The sequence below is a fragment of the Lepidothrix coronata genome, unplaced genomic scaffold, assembly GCF_001604755.1.
Source record: "Lepidothrix coronata isolate B3197 unplaced genomic scaffold, Lepidothrix_coronata-1.0 Scaffold208, whole genome shotgun sequence".
NCBI classification, from domain to species: Eukaryota; Metazoa; Chordata; class Aves; order Passeriformes; family Pipridae; genus Lepidothrix; species Lepidothrix coronata.
The window spans coordinates 237272-254183 of record NW_016690388.1 but is presented as its reverse complement, the minus strand read 5'-3'; the positions used below and the strand labels follow the sequence as shown (position 1 = coordinate 254183).

Here is a 16912-nt window from a genome sequence, read left to right as displayed (position 1 = left end):
GAAGGTTTTGCCACTAGTCGACAGGCACATCTGATAAAAACACACTCTGTGTCATAGAAACAAAGTAGTTGCCATAAAGGTCAAAAAGCTACATGGCATCCATAAAAAAACCTCAAAATGCCTAAAACCCAAAACTGTTGGGCACACGTGGTGACACGAATGACTGAATCACAATTTATGAGTCTTAAATGCATCAGATAAGGTACAACATGCTTGTGTGTAAAAGTGATTTTCTTGTTAGTCTGTCAAATGTACTAGACTTGCTTCTTAGAGGATAATGATTTAACACCTATTCATAATCTTAAATAGCTGAAATATATTGGGAGACATGATGTCATGTATGTATGGCTGCGAAAGTTATTTATTTGCCAAATATTAAGGGATGTATTTCTGGACATCTTAACTACATACTAGAGAAGCCCATTACATTTACTTTTTTGCTGCAAACTGATAAAGAAAGAAAACCACCACCAACAAACCGAAACAAATAAAATCCATACACACATTGTTCTGGAATACTTGTTCAAAATAATGAGCTATTCCCATAGAAGAGTTTATAGGTATGAAACAAGCCATACGCTGCAATTTGCTGCATGACAAACCAATTACTGATATTAATGCCTGCCTGGACAAAAGTTGCTTAACTACTCAGAATATAAAAGTAATATTTATTATATTTGAACAAGTGGGGGGTTTTGCCCCCACAGGTGTGTGCCAGCTTAGATTGAGACATTTTACATTTCATCTCGTATTGTAAAAAGTGTTCTGTTTTCAAAATTATTGGCAGCATGGGATTTCTATGGCAACAAAAGCTACAAATAATAATGCATTTATATTTGTTGTTCGGGCAAAGCATGAGAGACTAAGTAACCCACTTTGAAATACATTTTAAGAACAGTGTATCTAGGAACCACATTTGCCTTTAAGGGTACACAGTAAACTTCAAAAGCACATCCCCTTTGACAATGCTGGAAGTCTAATAAGAAATGCTAAAGATCTTTTTATTCAAAGCTTTTTTGAAAGGAGCTTAGGTGGCTTTCATCTTCCCTTTTGCTTTCACAGAAAGGATAAGCCTAACTTTTGATGTGTGACTAGCAATTTTTGGATACTTACCTTCAGATATTTTGTAAGATATAATTTTTGAGATGTTTAGTACCTTGTGCACAAAAAAATAATCTTTTTTTTAAGGCACTGAAACTAGACACAAAATCATGGGCTCTTTCTGAGAATTTAGCTCTGTTCCCTAGCTTTTACCTATTCTACTTGTTTCCTGTTCCCGTTACTCACCATCCCCTATCACATGACTCCGGAAAGTCTCTCCCTGCCACCCAAAACACACATCCTCCACGGATAAGGACTTCATGTAGTCTTCATCCTGCTTAATTCCTACTTTTCCCCAGTCATACTTTTAGCGCTGATCAACATTTCCCTTCAAACTCATCTTGTACATACTCTTTTTTTTTTTTTTTTTTACAGTGAAGACAACACCTCTTGCCATAAGTAAATCACTCCCTTCCAAAACAAAGCTCATTCAGGTACAAATAACTGTAATTGCTGAAGAAAGGCACCTGAATCAACTACCTTCAATCACATGTTCAATTAATGCTTTCCCCTTCAAGGAAACACTTGGGTAAATGTATTTCCTCTTGAGAGAGAACAGTCACACCAATGTGGAAGCCACACAGGTTCTACATTTAGGAGCAAATATGGATCCAGCCAACACATTGCAAAGAAATTCTGGATAAAGTGAGAAATGGGATGGAAAGTGAAGCTAAGCTGTTTTGTTCCCTGAAGTTAAGGAATGCACAAATGTGTCTACTCAGATCTACAGTAACTACTGTTATGCAGGCACTCCTTTTTTTCCTTAGCTTATTTTCTTTCCTGTTAAGAACCACTGTAATTCAGATTGTGTGTCAATTACAAACCACCACACTCAATTATGAGTTATTGAGGACCAATAAATTTACAGAAGTACTTCTGAGTTTTGACAGAATCCAGGAAACCTTTTTTCTGGCAACACAGACAATGAACAAAAGATATTTGCCCTGGGACATCTTGCCAAGGAAAGACTAAAAAAACACTCCTGGCTGCAGGCAGTGAGAGTGTAGCACACTGTATAGTAGGACTATTACTCACTGAGTATAGTCAGTGATAGTCTGAAAAGTGAACATACCTCAGACAAATGGTAGGGTATCAGGGACTGAAGCTCACCAACAGTTTGTAGGGAAGTTAAAACATCAGTCACTTGATAAGTCTGTTATCAGAAGAAAAACACTTTAATGGTTACACTGGTAAAGGAAGGAAAAGGGAAATACTGGCTACCAAAATGAGGATAAAAGAATTTACTGTCCCAGCTCATGCACACATTATGCTTTTCATGATATCCTTTATTTTCTTTCATTTTTACCCTTTACTAGCGGCCAAAGCTTTGTGTACATGGCAAAACTAAATCACTGCTGACAAATGGGTGATGCCAAATGGGATTTCCTTTGTCTACACTTGTAACGAGAGACATACCCTGCTCTAGTTCAGCTACACCCCTCGTTGTCAACAACTGTCACCGGTGGTTCAATTTAGTTCATCGAGCAGATCCCAAACAATTTGGAAAGAACAATTTAAGCCAACTGGGTCCCACCCAGCTGCTCCAGAACACACATGCAGAACAGCCAATGCAATTTAAAAATTATTAGCTAAACGAACACTAAAAACCAGCGGATCTGGCAGAGGGATTGAAAGCATCTGAAGTTACTTAAATGTTGCGGCCGAAAAAATAAAAAACCACATCTGATTTATCAGTTCCCTGCATTACAGAGTCGCCCATTTCTCCATCACTTTGTCAGAGGAGTCTGTTGTAAAGAAGCTAGTGATAATATCAGTATCATAATTTTATTTATTTTAGATGAAAAATAATCACAAGCTTTACAAACTGGAAGAAAACCACCATAGCTAATTCGAAAGGGACTCTGCCGCTTGCCCTATAGAAAGCAAGCCCAATTAATGCAGATTGTACTGGTGGAGTCTACAATGACTTTAAATCATGTCAATATTCCCTCTCTCACTTTAAAAGCCAAAAGAATTACAGTCTGCTTGGATTAATGCAGCACACTGTCATTAGGCTGGCAATTAAATCCCATTTCTGAGATTGTGTGATCTGAGTCACCAACATCTGCAAATATCTTTACATCTTGTGTAATAGCTGGCCTCAGATCTTGATATACCAAAATAAAAAGGCCATTTTAATGGCTCCTACATTACTTTGGACTGAAAACTTCACGATGACAGCAGCTTCTCAAAACAGCCCATAAATCAAATTTATTATTCATTTTGTCATGTGGGGTTTTCTTAACTCTAAGCCAATAGAGCAACAACAAATCAAGGTCAGTGTTTATACTGCATGAATAAAAATTAACCATGTGTTCAAAATTTTTTTACTCTGAAAGGTATTTGGTCTCAAGAACTTTTGACATATGCAGCATTCACCAATTCTTCTACACATCTGGGAGTATCTGAGAAAACACTCTCAAACAACATCTCCTCTCATGCCAGCCTGTCTTGACTTACAAAAAACAAAACAAAAACCTGTCAGCCATCCTACTGCTTTCAGCATCAGTAATCACGTATGAGAAGGACAATTCAATTGCAGGATGCTCATCCCAGGAATTAATTTAATCCCAAACAGTATAATTCAATATTTAAACAGACCAGTGATTTCCAAATGACGGTTTATTAGTAAAAGCAACAGCACAGGAAGACCTTTTTGCCACACAGATCAGAAACGAGACAGCATGTTATGGGCTTTGAAAACAAGCCTAGCTCTACAAATCCATTGAAGTACTACCTTCTCCAGCCATAGATGTTTCTTTCCTTAAATCAGAGCCTAACCATAAGACATAATAAAAGTATACTATATAGATCTAAATAAGGAATGCTACCTTTAAAAATGTCAGTAATCTTTCACTTCTTCAACAGTTTCTTGCAGCACTTGCCACACCAGAAGAACAGCCACTGTTTACGGCCAGGAATCACAGGGCATGACCAATAAACACGCAACCTAACAGCAACCACAACGAAAACCTGGAAACTTCGCTTGAAGTGCACACGTACAAAGTTTCTCTACGGAGGTTGCTTTGAAGCAGACTGCTGCAAGTGACCCACAAGTGCTGCAAGTGACCCAGAGCAAGCACCTGCACCCCCAGCATGCAGCCCCAAGCCCTTCCCCACCACAAGAGGACATACAACAGCACCTCCTTAATCCGCTTCACGAGCGCATTCTGATCAAAGGCAACGGCTTCTGCGCACTGGTGAAGGTGATCCTGGTAACGGAGACACAGCTGCAGCACCTGCTGGGGGTCCAGCTTTTCCAGCTTGGTGTTGGTTGGAGAGGTCTGCCCACTGAGGAGTCCTACAAAGCAAAGGGAGGACCAGAATTAATCTGACTGTTCAGATTAAGTTCAGCTGCGATCCAAGAGACAGCAGAGCAAACCCAGAAGAAAAGATTTATGAGGGGTAGTGAAAAACTAATTCAGAATAATTTATGGATGTTTCCAATTTATAGCAGTGCAAAGAACAGTTTGCCATACAGCCTAGCCTTGACAGAAACTAAACAGACTCTAAGTGCAGGTCCATAATGCACATCAGCTTGGATTTCAGGGATACATGAGTCCTGTTTTTTCTCCTCCACAAGCAATCCTAAACTGTGAAAAATGAGTCTTCTCCTAATTTATGTATGCCAGAAGAGGAAGGAGTTGAGATCTGCATTTCCATAAGGGCACTGGACTCAAACTATTTTCATAGAATCACACTGTCAAAACTAGAGCTCTAAAAATTCACTGGTCCCCCCAAACAAACCTGAATGAAAAAATGATCCACCTTAAGTTAATTTATTAGGTGAAATGTCTGTATTTTGTCCATCTTGCCTTTTTTAAAGCTTCAGAACTCTTTCACCTTCTAAGATTTTTCTTTACAATCTCGAAGACTAACAATGAACTTTTTTGTTTGTTTGTTTAATATGGAATTAAGATCCTTACCTACTTGCATGACCAGGTTCCACAAAAAGGCATTGGACTTAAAACTGGTAATATCCAGAGGAGCAGAATTATCCAGAGAAATTTCTCCTGCCCATTGATTGTTGCCTACATAGTGCATCTTGAGAATGTTTGCTGAGCTCAATCACATGTGTGCCATACTGACTGCTTTCCCCACAGCTGCTGAAAAATGATGCTAAGCTCTAAGGCCATCCTTTTTTTTTTTTACTACTTCATTTAGTTACTTTCATTTCATTTTTCTTCAGCATTAGCACAATCTTTTTCTTGTTGGGACACCATCTGTAACAAACTGCACATACACACAAATATGCTTTTCCCAAAACATCCATCAAGCTATGTAAACTGAATCCAGTGACTGCATGTATGTGCCTTCTAGGACTCTCATTTTACAGACCCACAGCAAATGTAAGCAAGTATTAAACTAAGCAATTAAAAAGTAATAAATGCCAGTTATTTGGATTGGAAAAGTTCTTCCAAGAATGTACCTCAGTGGGAAATGGAAAGCATTTTGAATGACTCCCTTGACTATTGGAGGCTACAACTGGTGACATCAAGTTCTAGCTAAAACCCAAGAACAATACAGAAACCAAGATGTAAGTCAGAAGCATCTTATGAATAGGAGAAAGTTAAAACTCTTTGAAAACATTTGAAGACAAAAATGAAAAAAACAACCCAAACTAGTGCAGCAACTTCATCGGATACAATGAAGTAGGTTTACTTTTCATCAACACTTAACATCTTATTCTCTCAGGATGCTCAGATACCCTCTGCACAAAATCTTAAGATGAAAAAAAGAAAAAAAGGTAATTTTGTTTTACTAACTTGTCCACTACAACTGTGCTGCCTCAGTCAAGAGGTCAGGAGAGTAAACAGACACTTCACCATTTAGTCTCAAACCCATGTATGAGCAACAGTCAAATTATTTTTTATGTTTTGAAAAGAATAATCTCAAACAAAATCTTGGGTTTATCAATATCAGTTGCAAATCTTTCAGCTAAAGTAAAAAGCTTTGATGGGAACAAACCCACTGAAGGAATTAAGACTTTTTAAAAATGTTCATGTTTTGTGTTCTAGTACTTCCTCATTTCATTAATTGTGATCTTCTATAATATGTTGTCAGGATGAATGTCCAAATAATGTTGTCAGCTTTTAATATGCTGAATGTTCACAGAGGAATGAAGAGTTCACCATACACCTGAGGCAGTTATCTTGTTTCAGCACTGATCAAATACGTGATGCTATCAACCAACTAATTTTCTTTTATAACTAATCTCTCACCAACTTCAAGAGGAAGAAGAAAATTAAACACTGTTTAGGAGATTTAATTAACTCAAAGTATGTACTTAGGCCAACTTATGCTGCTTGTGAGAATTTTGAAGAGGAATAGGCCAAGGACTATAAAATGAGCTAAGAAAGAACATGCTACTTAAACTTATGTACTTAAAACCTTTACAGGTTACATAATGCTAAAAGAAAAATTAATAAACTGTAAGAAGCCTCTAATTCCTTATCCAGAAAAACACAAGCTCAAGTGAAGGGAGACATTCCCTATTCAGCTGGAATTCCTTCGTAAGAAGGCAGAGGTGGAAATACAATCCAGTACAAATGTTTGGACTAGCAGTAAAAAACAAACATCATGCTGCTTAAAGATAGACTATGGTATTATTTTGGGAGATGCAGTAAGAAGAAACCAAAGTAACTAGCTTCTCCAAAGACCTCTGGGGTCATGCTGACAATGCCAGAGAACAGTATAGCTTGGTTTCAAATTGAAAGAAAGGAAAAAGTACACCAAACAGCAAAAAAAAGGCACAAAAAATTTCTGCAGCCTAGCAGAAATTCCTCTAGTCAAAAAGTCAATCCACCATTTTTTGTTGTTCACTGTAACTACTTACTACCCATGCTATAAGCACTAACATTTCTTAACTAACATTCCCCTCCCCTCCACTCTTGTGAGACCCCAGCTGGAGCACTGCATGCAGCTCTGGGGTCCCCAGCACAAGACAGACGTGGATCTGCTGAAGGGAGCTCAGATGAGGGCCACAAAAATGGTCAGAGGGCTGGAGCACCGCTCCTGTGAGGAAAGACTGGGAGAGCTGGCATTGTTCAGCCTGAAAAACAGAAACCTCCAGGGAGACCTTCAATATTTAAAGGGGGCTTGTGAAAAAGAGAGAGAGGGACTTTTTACCAGGGCCTGGAAGTGACAGGACAAGGGACAGTAGTTTTAAACTGGAAGAAATTTAGATTGGACATGAGGAAGACGTTTTTTCCAGTGAAGGTGTTGAGGCACTGGAACAGAGAAGTTGGATGATGTCCAGTCCCTGAAACTGTTCAAGGCAAGGTTGGATGGGGCTTTGAGCAAGCTATCTAGTGAAAGATGTCCCTGCCTGTGACAGAGTGGTTGGACTAGATGATCTTCAAAGGTCCCCTCCAACCAAAACAATTCCATGATTTTATTAATTCACTGTACTTTATTTTTTAGCAAGCCAGGAGTTTTGCTCCAAAAGAGCAGATAGTAACAGTAAGTCAGCTTGAAAACTGATGCAAGAGACAGTGCAACCACTCAAATCCCAGTGGGGTTTTACCAGGGAAACCCAGGGGATAGAAACGGATGCAGGGCTGGAAAGGACCTCTAGTGCCACAGAATCCAGATCTCTTCCCTTTCTCCTCTGCCCAGCAGCAGGCAGTGAGCCCAAATAGATTTAATGCAATATCTCCTCCATGAGCTCTGCACTTAAGAGACAGCAGTGTACTTCCCTATGCCAACGAAAAACTTGAAACCCACAGGAAAAATCCTGAACTAAAAGCAAGACACAGAAAACAGAAGGGAGTTGAAAAGGGTGTTGATGGTGTCCTTTCTTTCTATATTAACAGAAAGTTGAGGAGATATCTAAGAGGCTCTAGGAATTCAGCATCGAGAAAACTTGATTTTTAGAGGAGATGGTCAGCACTGCAAACCTTAATTTATATGATAATAATATAATGTATTATTAAACAACTGTCCTCTTGAAGATCATTGCTTTCTTCTTCAAGCATTTACCCACATTTTGAGCTCTCCACTGAACAGGGTCATCCCTCAGTGACTGCTTTACAAGCGGCCTGTAAGAGGATATGAGATCACATCTGTTGCAACAAAATATTTATTAGGTGGAGAAACAGAGATCACTGAATGGTCCAGGCTCGCTCCTGGAACATGCAGAACTTGAACCTGGTCACCAGCACATCTCAGAGCAACTAACCATTGAGGTACTACCTCCTCTTCACCGAGGAAAGGGTGTTCCTGTGATTTCTTCTGGGTGATTATCAATCCCTGGCCCTCAAGAGCACAGTTCTGCTCTTAAATGAAAACAGCATCTAAAGCTTTCATTTCTTATTAAATGGAATACTCATTTTTCAAGGTGTTGGGTTTCTTCCAAAGAAACCCCTTCCTTGGGTTTCTTCCAAGGAAGTACACCAGGAATCATCTCTGCACTGTCTGAAACCTTGAGAAGAGGCTGCTTGGCACATGAGTGATACAACATACCCCAATGCAGCAGCATGGGGGCTGTCGTGTCTTGGAGAAAACAAAAATGGGGAAATGGGAGAAGAACTACTGTAGAGCTTTAGTGCATGAACCAAAAATACTTTGGCCAAACATGTACAGTCCTGGCTATCAAATTACTCCATAAAACAAATAAGATGACAGACCACCTTATGTGTCTGCCACAATGAAAAGAAGTCAAAATCTCCCACCTACTCTGGATACATCCGATCAGTAAACAGCAAACTGATGGACGTGACAAACAGCAGCCGGGACACAGACAGATTCACATTTCTAAAGCACAGTGGTGCTTTAGAAAAAAATAATACAGCAAGTATGTCGTGCATAGAGAAATATCATATATCACTACAAAGCTAGCTGACCCACAGACTTGACAAATCTGTTATTGTTTCCATATTCCTTGGCAAAGCAGAGGCATGTTAAAACCATTTTCCTCCTACTTAGTCATCTCCTTGTTGGTTCCAGGTCAACATACACTTCCAACAAATCACATCCTACTGAGCAGAAGAGAGCTGTTAGTTTAAAAAGCATTTTTATGACTAGAAGTGAAATTCTTGAAAAAAAGCTCTTCATGCAATACTGATTCTATATAGAGAGAGAACATAATACCCTACCATAGTTATGTTCTGCTACTTTAATGAGCAATCCTAACAACTCCTTGAGCACTTTCCAACCTGAAAAGTATTAATATTTCTTTTTGACTTCTGTATTTCCACTTGTCAATCCCCCTTTCAATCAGTAACAGCAGGCATTACAAAATAGGTCCAAGTTGTTAATTTATTATTACAGACAGCAAAGCACATGATGATATGCTCTCTAGTTTTAAGGCCAGAAAGGGTTGCTGTCATCAACTAAACAATCTTTCTGTGGAATAAGAGAGGACTTTTAAAGTTACACCTTCTTAAATCAGACCAGAGGTCTACATAGCCCAGAATACTGCTTCCAACATCTGACAACAGTGGACATTTAGGAAAAAAACATCTTTATCAGTTCTTCTTCTCCCTCTTCTGCAACCTTCCTGCCTCTCACAGTTATTTCAGACCCAAAATATTGTGCTCAATGAAGCTATGGATACTTAAATTTCACTAAAACTTTTTTAAAGGTATATATATTTATCTCCACAATATCCTGTGGCAATAAGTATGACGCTTATTTACATAGCATGAAAAGAACTTTTCTCACTTTACACTTGCTACTCTGTAATTATGCCATAACACAACAGAAATCTACGGAACAGGGTGAACTTTATCCCACTGTCTTTCCAAGCTCAAGAACCCCATTAATCAGGCTCCTCTCCCACAGACGACTTAATTTCTCTGATTATTTCTGTAATACCTTCAAATGCCTCTAACCTGAGTCCTGACTTCCCTCTTTAAAAGCCAAGTCAATTCTTCTACAGAGTATAATGGTCACACCTCTAACACTCCAGTTGCTTTTGTAATGCTACCCCTTTGAATCATCAACACCCTTTTTAAGAGCATGCATTATGGTGTGCCGCGGTCCAAAAGGGGAGGATGGGACCATGGCACAGCACGAGTCCGGGACACGAGGGTGGGATGCAGGTACAATGCTTTATTCACGCCTGCACCCGGTCTTTTATCAGCTCGGGAGGGGAAAGGGCCAGAACATAGGGCGGAGCATGAGACAGACAAGCGGGGGGACAAACCAGGATAGGGACACGGGCAAAAGAGGGAGGAACTGGGGAGAGAAGGGGCGAATGGAGGCTGTCCCCTCTCTGCAACTTCTCCAGCCAATCGGCAGAGAAACAGAGGAGCAGGGAGGCGAACAGGCCGGGACATGCCCGGGAAATATAAATTCTGGGGAAGCATACAATGTGTATATACATAATAACTGTAAAGTCTGTATCATAAAGTCCTTTCAATCAGTGTACATATTTTTCCACTTCTGAGATTTTCCCCATTCTGATTCCTGGTCCTTCACAATGGTGTATTGCACATTATGGTGTATTGCACACTCTTCTCCCAAGATCAAGGTTAAATAAAATTACACACCACGAGTAGCAATGGCTTGTCAGCTTTACAGAGGCGTTTCCTGATTCTGGTACCTGTTTCTGGAGGCTTATTACTGTGTACATTACCATTTTTTCTAAAACCTCTTCTGTGAACACTTCTCATTCATCCTTGTAAAGAATGAAGCTTTTTTGAAAGTCTCCTCTTAGGACAATCCCACAGACTCTTCAGCAAACTTCTAGAGAAGCTAAAAAGCTTTTATTAAATATACACAAGTAAAAAGCTGTTTTGAAGGTATTTCTGTTCTGGCTTTCTGATGACTTCCCATTTAACCTGCTAGAGTTTGTAATCTGTTGCTCTCCTAACACAAGTTTCTTTTTGCCTGTTTTTTGTCTGTTTTGGTTTTGTGGGGGTTTTTTTGGTTTTTTGCGTTTTGGTGTATGGATATCTTTTTGCCTACAGGTCCCTTCACACTGCTTTAACTACACTGTTTCTGCCTCTCCCTTCAAAACCACTTGTGCTGCCTGAAACTTATTTCAATTGTTCCCAGCTTCTCCTCTTGCTGCCCTCATTTTTTATGATACTCTTCTTCATAAAATTAATCCAAGATAGTAAAACTTTTGCAGCTTTTCTATTCCTCATTGAATTTGAGTAGACTACAGTTACTACAGTATACACTAATATACAATTATACACTATATATAATAGAGTAATTTAATTTACCCTCACTAAGACAACATTGGCTAAAGCTTAAAAAGAATTAGTGTTTTTCAAGTCTCCAGAAATTTTTCTGTGTTCAAAATCAACCCCACAACTTCCCTCATTAAGCACTTCTAAAGCTCTAAAAGGTAGAAGATACCCAGTCTGGTCAGCTTCTTAACTAAAGTCTGGCCTCATTGGCCACAGATTAACTATTACAGTTGCCTTCCCTGTTGCTATTTGCATGGAAAGATTGTTTTGCCAGTACTTTCAAGATTCTTAAGTACCACAAGAAACAGAAAAAACAGATGACATTACATCCCTAAAGACAGAGTCTTGTTTCTTGACCATTGCTGCTTGCACATGTTTGGAGGCAGCAATTTGCCATTAGCTGAACTAGTGAGTTCATTTCCATATATGCTCCATGCAGGAGCACTTTAATATACCTACTGAAAAGAAATAATTGCACATCTATGTGCAGCAGAATACAAGGTATTAAAATATTTGCAAACAGATAATGTAATCAGATTTACAGGGCTCTTACTGACTAAATGCTTTGAATTCTAATTGCATGCTATCTCTCTCATTCTTGAAGACTAAGAAAAGACTAGATTTTCAGCAAAGCCTGAAGAATCAGAACAGCTTTTTTGAGGGTTGTTTTGTTTTGTCATAGGTTTTCTGCTGGTTTGTTTTTTGGTTGTTTGGAGGGGGGAGGTTGGTTGGTTGGTTGTTTTCAATAACACCTGAGTTCAGAAACATCAATACACTCAAATTTGAAAACCCAAGCCGCCCTTAAGAAAAGGGCATATTAGCAGAGTCAATCATAAAGAAATTGAAAAATAAAATAAAAATAAAATCATTACTATTCACACAGAAATCTTTAAGCTGAAATGTGGATAACCGCACGATCTCTTTTACAGACCAGTTTATTTTCTAAAAACCTCATTGATAAAATACCTCATAATAAAATATGTATTCTCCCTAAAAAATCAGAAGTTGGCTTTGTCGCCTGTGTATTTTCAATTCCTTTGAACTTTAATGGGGTAACACAATGGCTGTAGGCAAACTGAATAGCTATTGTATGAGCAAAGAACACATCTGTATTGTTGCAAGGAATGTTGGCTACAACAGCAGATTTTCTCTCTACTTTGGAGTCGGTACCATGTGATCATTTACTTCTGCATGGGTGACAGATGGGCTGAAGACTCTCATCTTGTCATACCGTTTAACAGGCAACTTTTCTGACCACAGAACTCAAATATGCCTTCTATATGAATATTCCACCTGCACCTCTTAAAGCACTGTGAGGTATGGCCTGTAAGACATATAAATCAACTCCCCTTTTGTTCTTCCACTATGTGTCTTAAAAAACAAACATTAAGAGGATTCAAGACATTTAGTTTGCTACAATTCTAAGACAATTGGTCATTTGAGACTGACAGGAGATGACAGTCTCTTGGGGCAGCACCCTGAACGACCAAGCAGCCTTTCCAAGGACAGCACTGCTTGCTCCACTCGGAGAGGGGCCTAGAAAAGGTGGCCTAAACAAAGCTCGTCTCCATCTTCATCCGGTTGGTTAACCGCAGGCCAACGGGCATCTTCCTCCAATGCGGTCGCACAAAGATCAAAAGACAAAGGCACACACCTGCCTCCAAAGGTGTACCTAAATTAACTCTAGCATGTTGGAACATCAGAACCATGCTCGATTCTGCAGATGGCGGACGTCCAGAGCGTCGGTCTGCCCTAATTGCCCATGAGCTGGCTCGTCTCAACATCGACATTGCCGCTCTCAGTGAAGTTCGCCTTCATGAAGAAGGCAGCCTCAGAGAACATGGTGCCGGTTACACTCTCTTTTGGTCAGGCAAGCCCAGAACCGAAAAACACCTCTCAGGAGTCGGCTTCATGATCAAAAACTCCATTGTTCCTAAACTCGAAAATCTGCCAACAGGTCACTCTGACCGCATTATCTCCCTACGCCTTCCACTAAACAACAAGCAACACATTGTCATATTTAGTATATATGCCCCAACTCTCCAAGCTGACCCTACTGAAAAAGATAAGTTTTACACTGACTTGCGCCTCCTTACCCAAAAGGTTCCTGCAGACGATAAGATCATTATCCTTGGTGATTTCAACGCCACAGTAGGCAAGAATTTTGAAGCCTGGAAAGGAGTATTAGGCAAGCATGGTGTTGGAAAATGCAACGATAATGGTCGTCTTCTGCTAGAATTCTGTGCAGAGCAACAGCTCACCATCACTAATACTATCTTTCAGCAGAAAGATAGTCTGAAGACAACCTGGATGCACCCCAGATCTAAGCATTGGCACCTCATTGACTATGTCCTGGTGCGACGGAGAGATGTCCGCGATGTCCACCATACCCGTGTAATGCCCAGCGCAGAATGCCAAACAGACCATCGGCTTGTGCGCTGTAACTCAATTTCAAGCTCAAATTCAAACCAAAAAGGGGCAGCATCCCAAGGAAAAGACTCCAAGTTAACAATCTCCAATCAGCCACAGTAAGAGACAGTTTCCAGGCAAACCTTCAAGCCAGGCTCGAAAACATTCCCACAGCTTCTGCAGATTCCTCTCCTGAAACAATCTGGCACCATATTAAAAATGTTCATAAAAACCAGAGCTTAATCAACAGCTTCTTCCTTCTGACTCCCAAATTCATGCTCCATGGAAGGGAAGATTCAACTTCCACCTTCCTCATCACACACCTAACCACAGCGCTTGCACAGAAAATTATTCACCCCACTAAAACCACAGAGAACTAATACAGTGGTTTTCTTTTTCCTCTTGGGTAGCAAAACGAATCAGAGCACCAGAGCAAATACCAGAGTTAGTCCCAGGAGAGGAGACAGGAGAGAGGGAAGAAAGGACAGAGGGAGACTTCTTTGTTTTAGCAGCAGCAAGATGTCACTTCAATTATTTTATGCATGCAAAGCCTTGAGTGACTCTCAATTTTACCTGTCCGCCCATCCTCCTAGACATAATGGAATCTTAACTATCTTTTGTATCTCCCTCTCTCACTGCAAAGCTTGGCTGAGATTTGCCAGCAGCTGCAACATTTTCTAGGCTGCAGATGGAAGTGAAAAGGGACAGTAGGATCAAATAAACTCAATTTCTTTTAAACAAAATTTTTTAAAAATCTACAAGTTAACACTCATGTAGTTGTTTCTATTAGCCTCACAGCAATCTTCATTTTATTTTAGTCAAAAGTGCATGGATATTCATCCACATGACATAGCCCATACTAGCAGAAAAAAAATCCCAAACCCATGTTTTGTGATTTAGAGAGCAGGTGGTATGTAAAGTCCCCTCTGAGCACAAGGGCACCCCCACATGAAGCTGAGGTACATTTGCTATTCCACAATAACCAGCCTGAGTACACACATTAATCCAAAGTAAATTCAGTGGGGACAGAGTACACTGTGCTGCTTTTACAAAGAGGTAAAAGCACACACATGGGCAATTACTACAGAATAGCTGAAGTGCTGCAAGGCTGAGTTCACAATGTAGTTTTCTCCATGGGAACTTATTCATAGGCCTTGTGCCTGAGACCATGTTACAGGAAAGACCATTTAAGGCAAAATGGCCAGTCACCTCAGGCTCCGAGCTTACATCTATGGCATGCCTGCAAACGAGGTAGGCTTTTTCATCAAGTACCACCTTTTATTAGACTAACTGACATTGATGTCTGTTAATTTTCTCCAAACTTCTGGGCATTTTCTACAGTTGTAGAAATGTACAAATGTAAATTTCAGAGTTTTGTTTGCAATTTACTGCCACAGCATGGCAAAGCAAAAGACTGATGAACAGGCCATTTACTTACAGATTCAGCAAGTCCAAGACTTCAGTTTTCTTTTCCACACATGGAGAAAAATGTTTTAAAAGTGGCAGAGAAAACTTTAAAGATAGTTTCACTGAAAGAGCTCCTTCTAAGTATGTAAAAGAATCTGTTGGTGAAACATTTTATCAACACTTTTTAATTGCAAACAAAGCACGGTGCTGATGCTGGTAAAACCATTGTTTATATACACAAAACACAAGGTACATATCAACACTTTTTGTTTACTACCTATCAGTTTTGTGTCATCACAAAAAAGTAGACAATTGTGGTATTTTTTTTTTTATTTCCTCAAAGGGAATTTCTGTATCAGGTTGTCTTAGTTCCAGCCAGGACAGGGTTGATTTTTGTAACAGCCAGAAGGGGACATGGCCAGGACCCAGAGGTTATTCAATATTGTCATCGCCAGAGGCAGGGGAAGGGAGTCTCTTCCAAGGAGAAGGGGTGCCTTCTTGTCCAGCAAACACAGCAAAGGGAGTGAGTGGTTGGGTAACAACAGCTCTGAGCCAGAGAGAGCAGTCAGGGCTAGTATGGCTGCAGTCCTGCTGCTCTTTGGTGAGCTTTTTGCATGTGAATCACACTCTCTCTGTTGGTTTTCGTATGTCCAGTAAGTTGTTCTTATCTCAAGAACCCACTATCTTTACCGTTTGTGCCTCCAATTCTCTTCTCCATGCTGCAGAGGGGAGAGGGTGGGAGGGGCAAGTGAGCAAGCAGCAGGATGGTTTGGAGTCTCAGTGGGAGTGCTAAACTGGGGAGCACCATTCCTAAACCACTGCAGCCTTATTTGGTATCCCGTGTGAGGCTCCAAGGGTTGAGATAACAACAGATCTGCCCAGAGCAGGTTGGAAACAAATTTATCTAAGCATCTGTTGTATTAAGTACAGAACCGCTGGTCACGGTGTTGCTTGGTCTGTTCACATGGATGTGGTACCTAACCCTGCATATATTCCCATATGTGTCTGTCCCAGTGTTCTTTTCCAGAGCAGGGAAAGGTATCAGGATTCCTTTGTTGCTGTACTGTGGGATATCAGTTTATGACCAAGGGCAATGAGGGTCATTTGGGATGTGTTGCTCTCCTACCATTACCCTGGGCGCTACTGTGATGTGTCCATTAATAATTGTCCCCAGCCTGTGAGGAGAACAGGGGAAAATGATTTTCCCCAAGCTTTTCACCCCTTTTCCTCCCTCAGGAGGAGGGAGGAAACATTTACAACAGCTTTTGACGATTTTGAGTTACCATTGGATGTTAAGGAAAGCATGCTTTTGTTGCTAGGTCTACCAGGTCTCCTCAGTGCAGTCCACACCACGTTTAGAGCTACAAAAGAGATTCCTAGGAAGGCTCATCAGTTGAGAGGAAGAACAACCACTGCAGGAAATTCTTCAAGGATAAATGCTGCTCCAGTTTCCAGTGGGCAAGTACTAAGACAGAATAGGAGAGCTCACATTACTTCAGATCCTCTTGAAGGGACCTCCGGGTCATATTTACAAGAAGTGAGCAACAAGTACTATGACCAGGACTAAAGGGGCCCTGTCTCCAGCCAGGTGGAGGAAAGGAACCATCAGATCTATTGGACGGTGTAGATCCAATGGCACATCAGACCCACACGAGTATAAGGCTTTAGCTGACACCAGAGCACAATGTACCCTGACGCCATCAAGATATGTATGGGCAGAATCCATCTCTTTTTCTGGGATGACAGGGGGATCCCAACAGTTGCTTGTACTGGAAACCGAAGTGAGCCTGACTGGAAGCGAATGGCAAAAACACCCCATTTTGCATATGAATCACTCCCTCTCTTTTGTACAC

At 40.4% G+C, this 16912-nt stretch overlaps 1 protein-coding gene across 8 annotated transcripts in view; it reads right to left on the bottom strand.

The window, feature by feature from the left end:
- BORCS5 (BLOC-1 related complex subunit 5) overlaps nucleotides 1-16912 on the bottom strand; it is a 79336-nt gene that overhangs the window by 24072 nt on the left and 38352 nt on the right. For 7 of the 8 annotated variants that reach the window (XR_001877699.1, XM_017832848.1, XM_017832851.1 and 4 more), the window contains exons 3-4: nucleotides 4245-4402; nucleotides 2174-2254 (exon numbers count right to left, since the gene is read on the bottom strand). Coding sequence is in view for 7 of the 8 variants with exons in the window: in XM_017832848.1 (XP_017688337.1) it covers nucleotides 2174-2254; nucleotides 4245-4402 (239 nt within the window). In the remaining variant the exon portion in view is untranslated. The remainder of the gene's footprint in view (nucleotides 1-2173; nucleotides 2255-4244; nucleotides 4403-16912) is intronic. The other variant, XM_017832850.1, reaches the window with a different exon arrangement.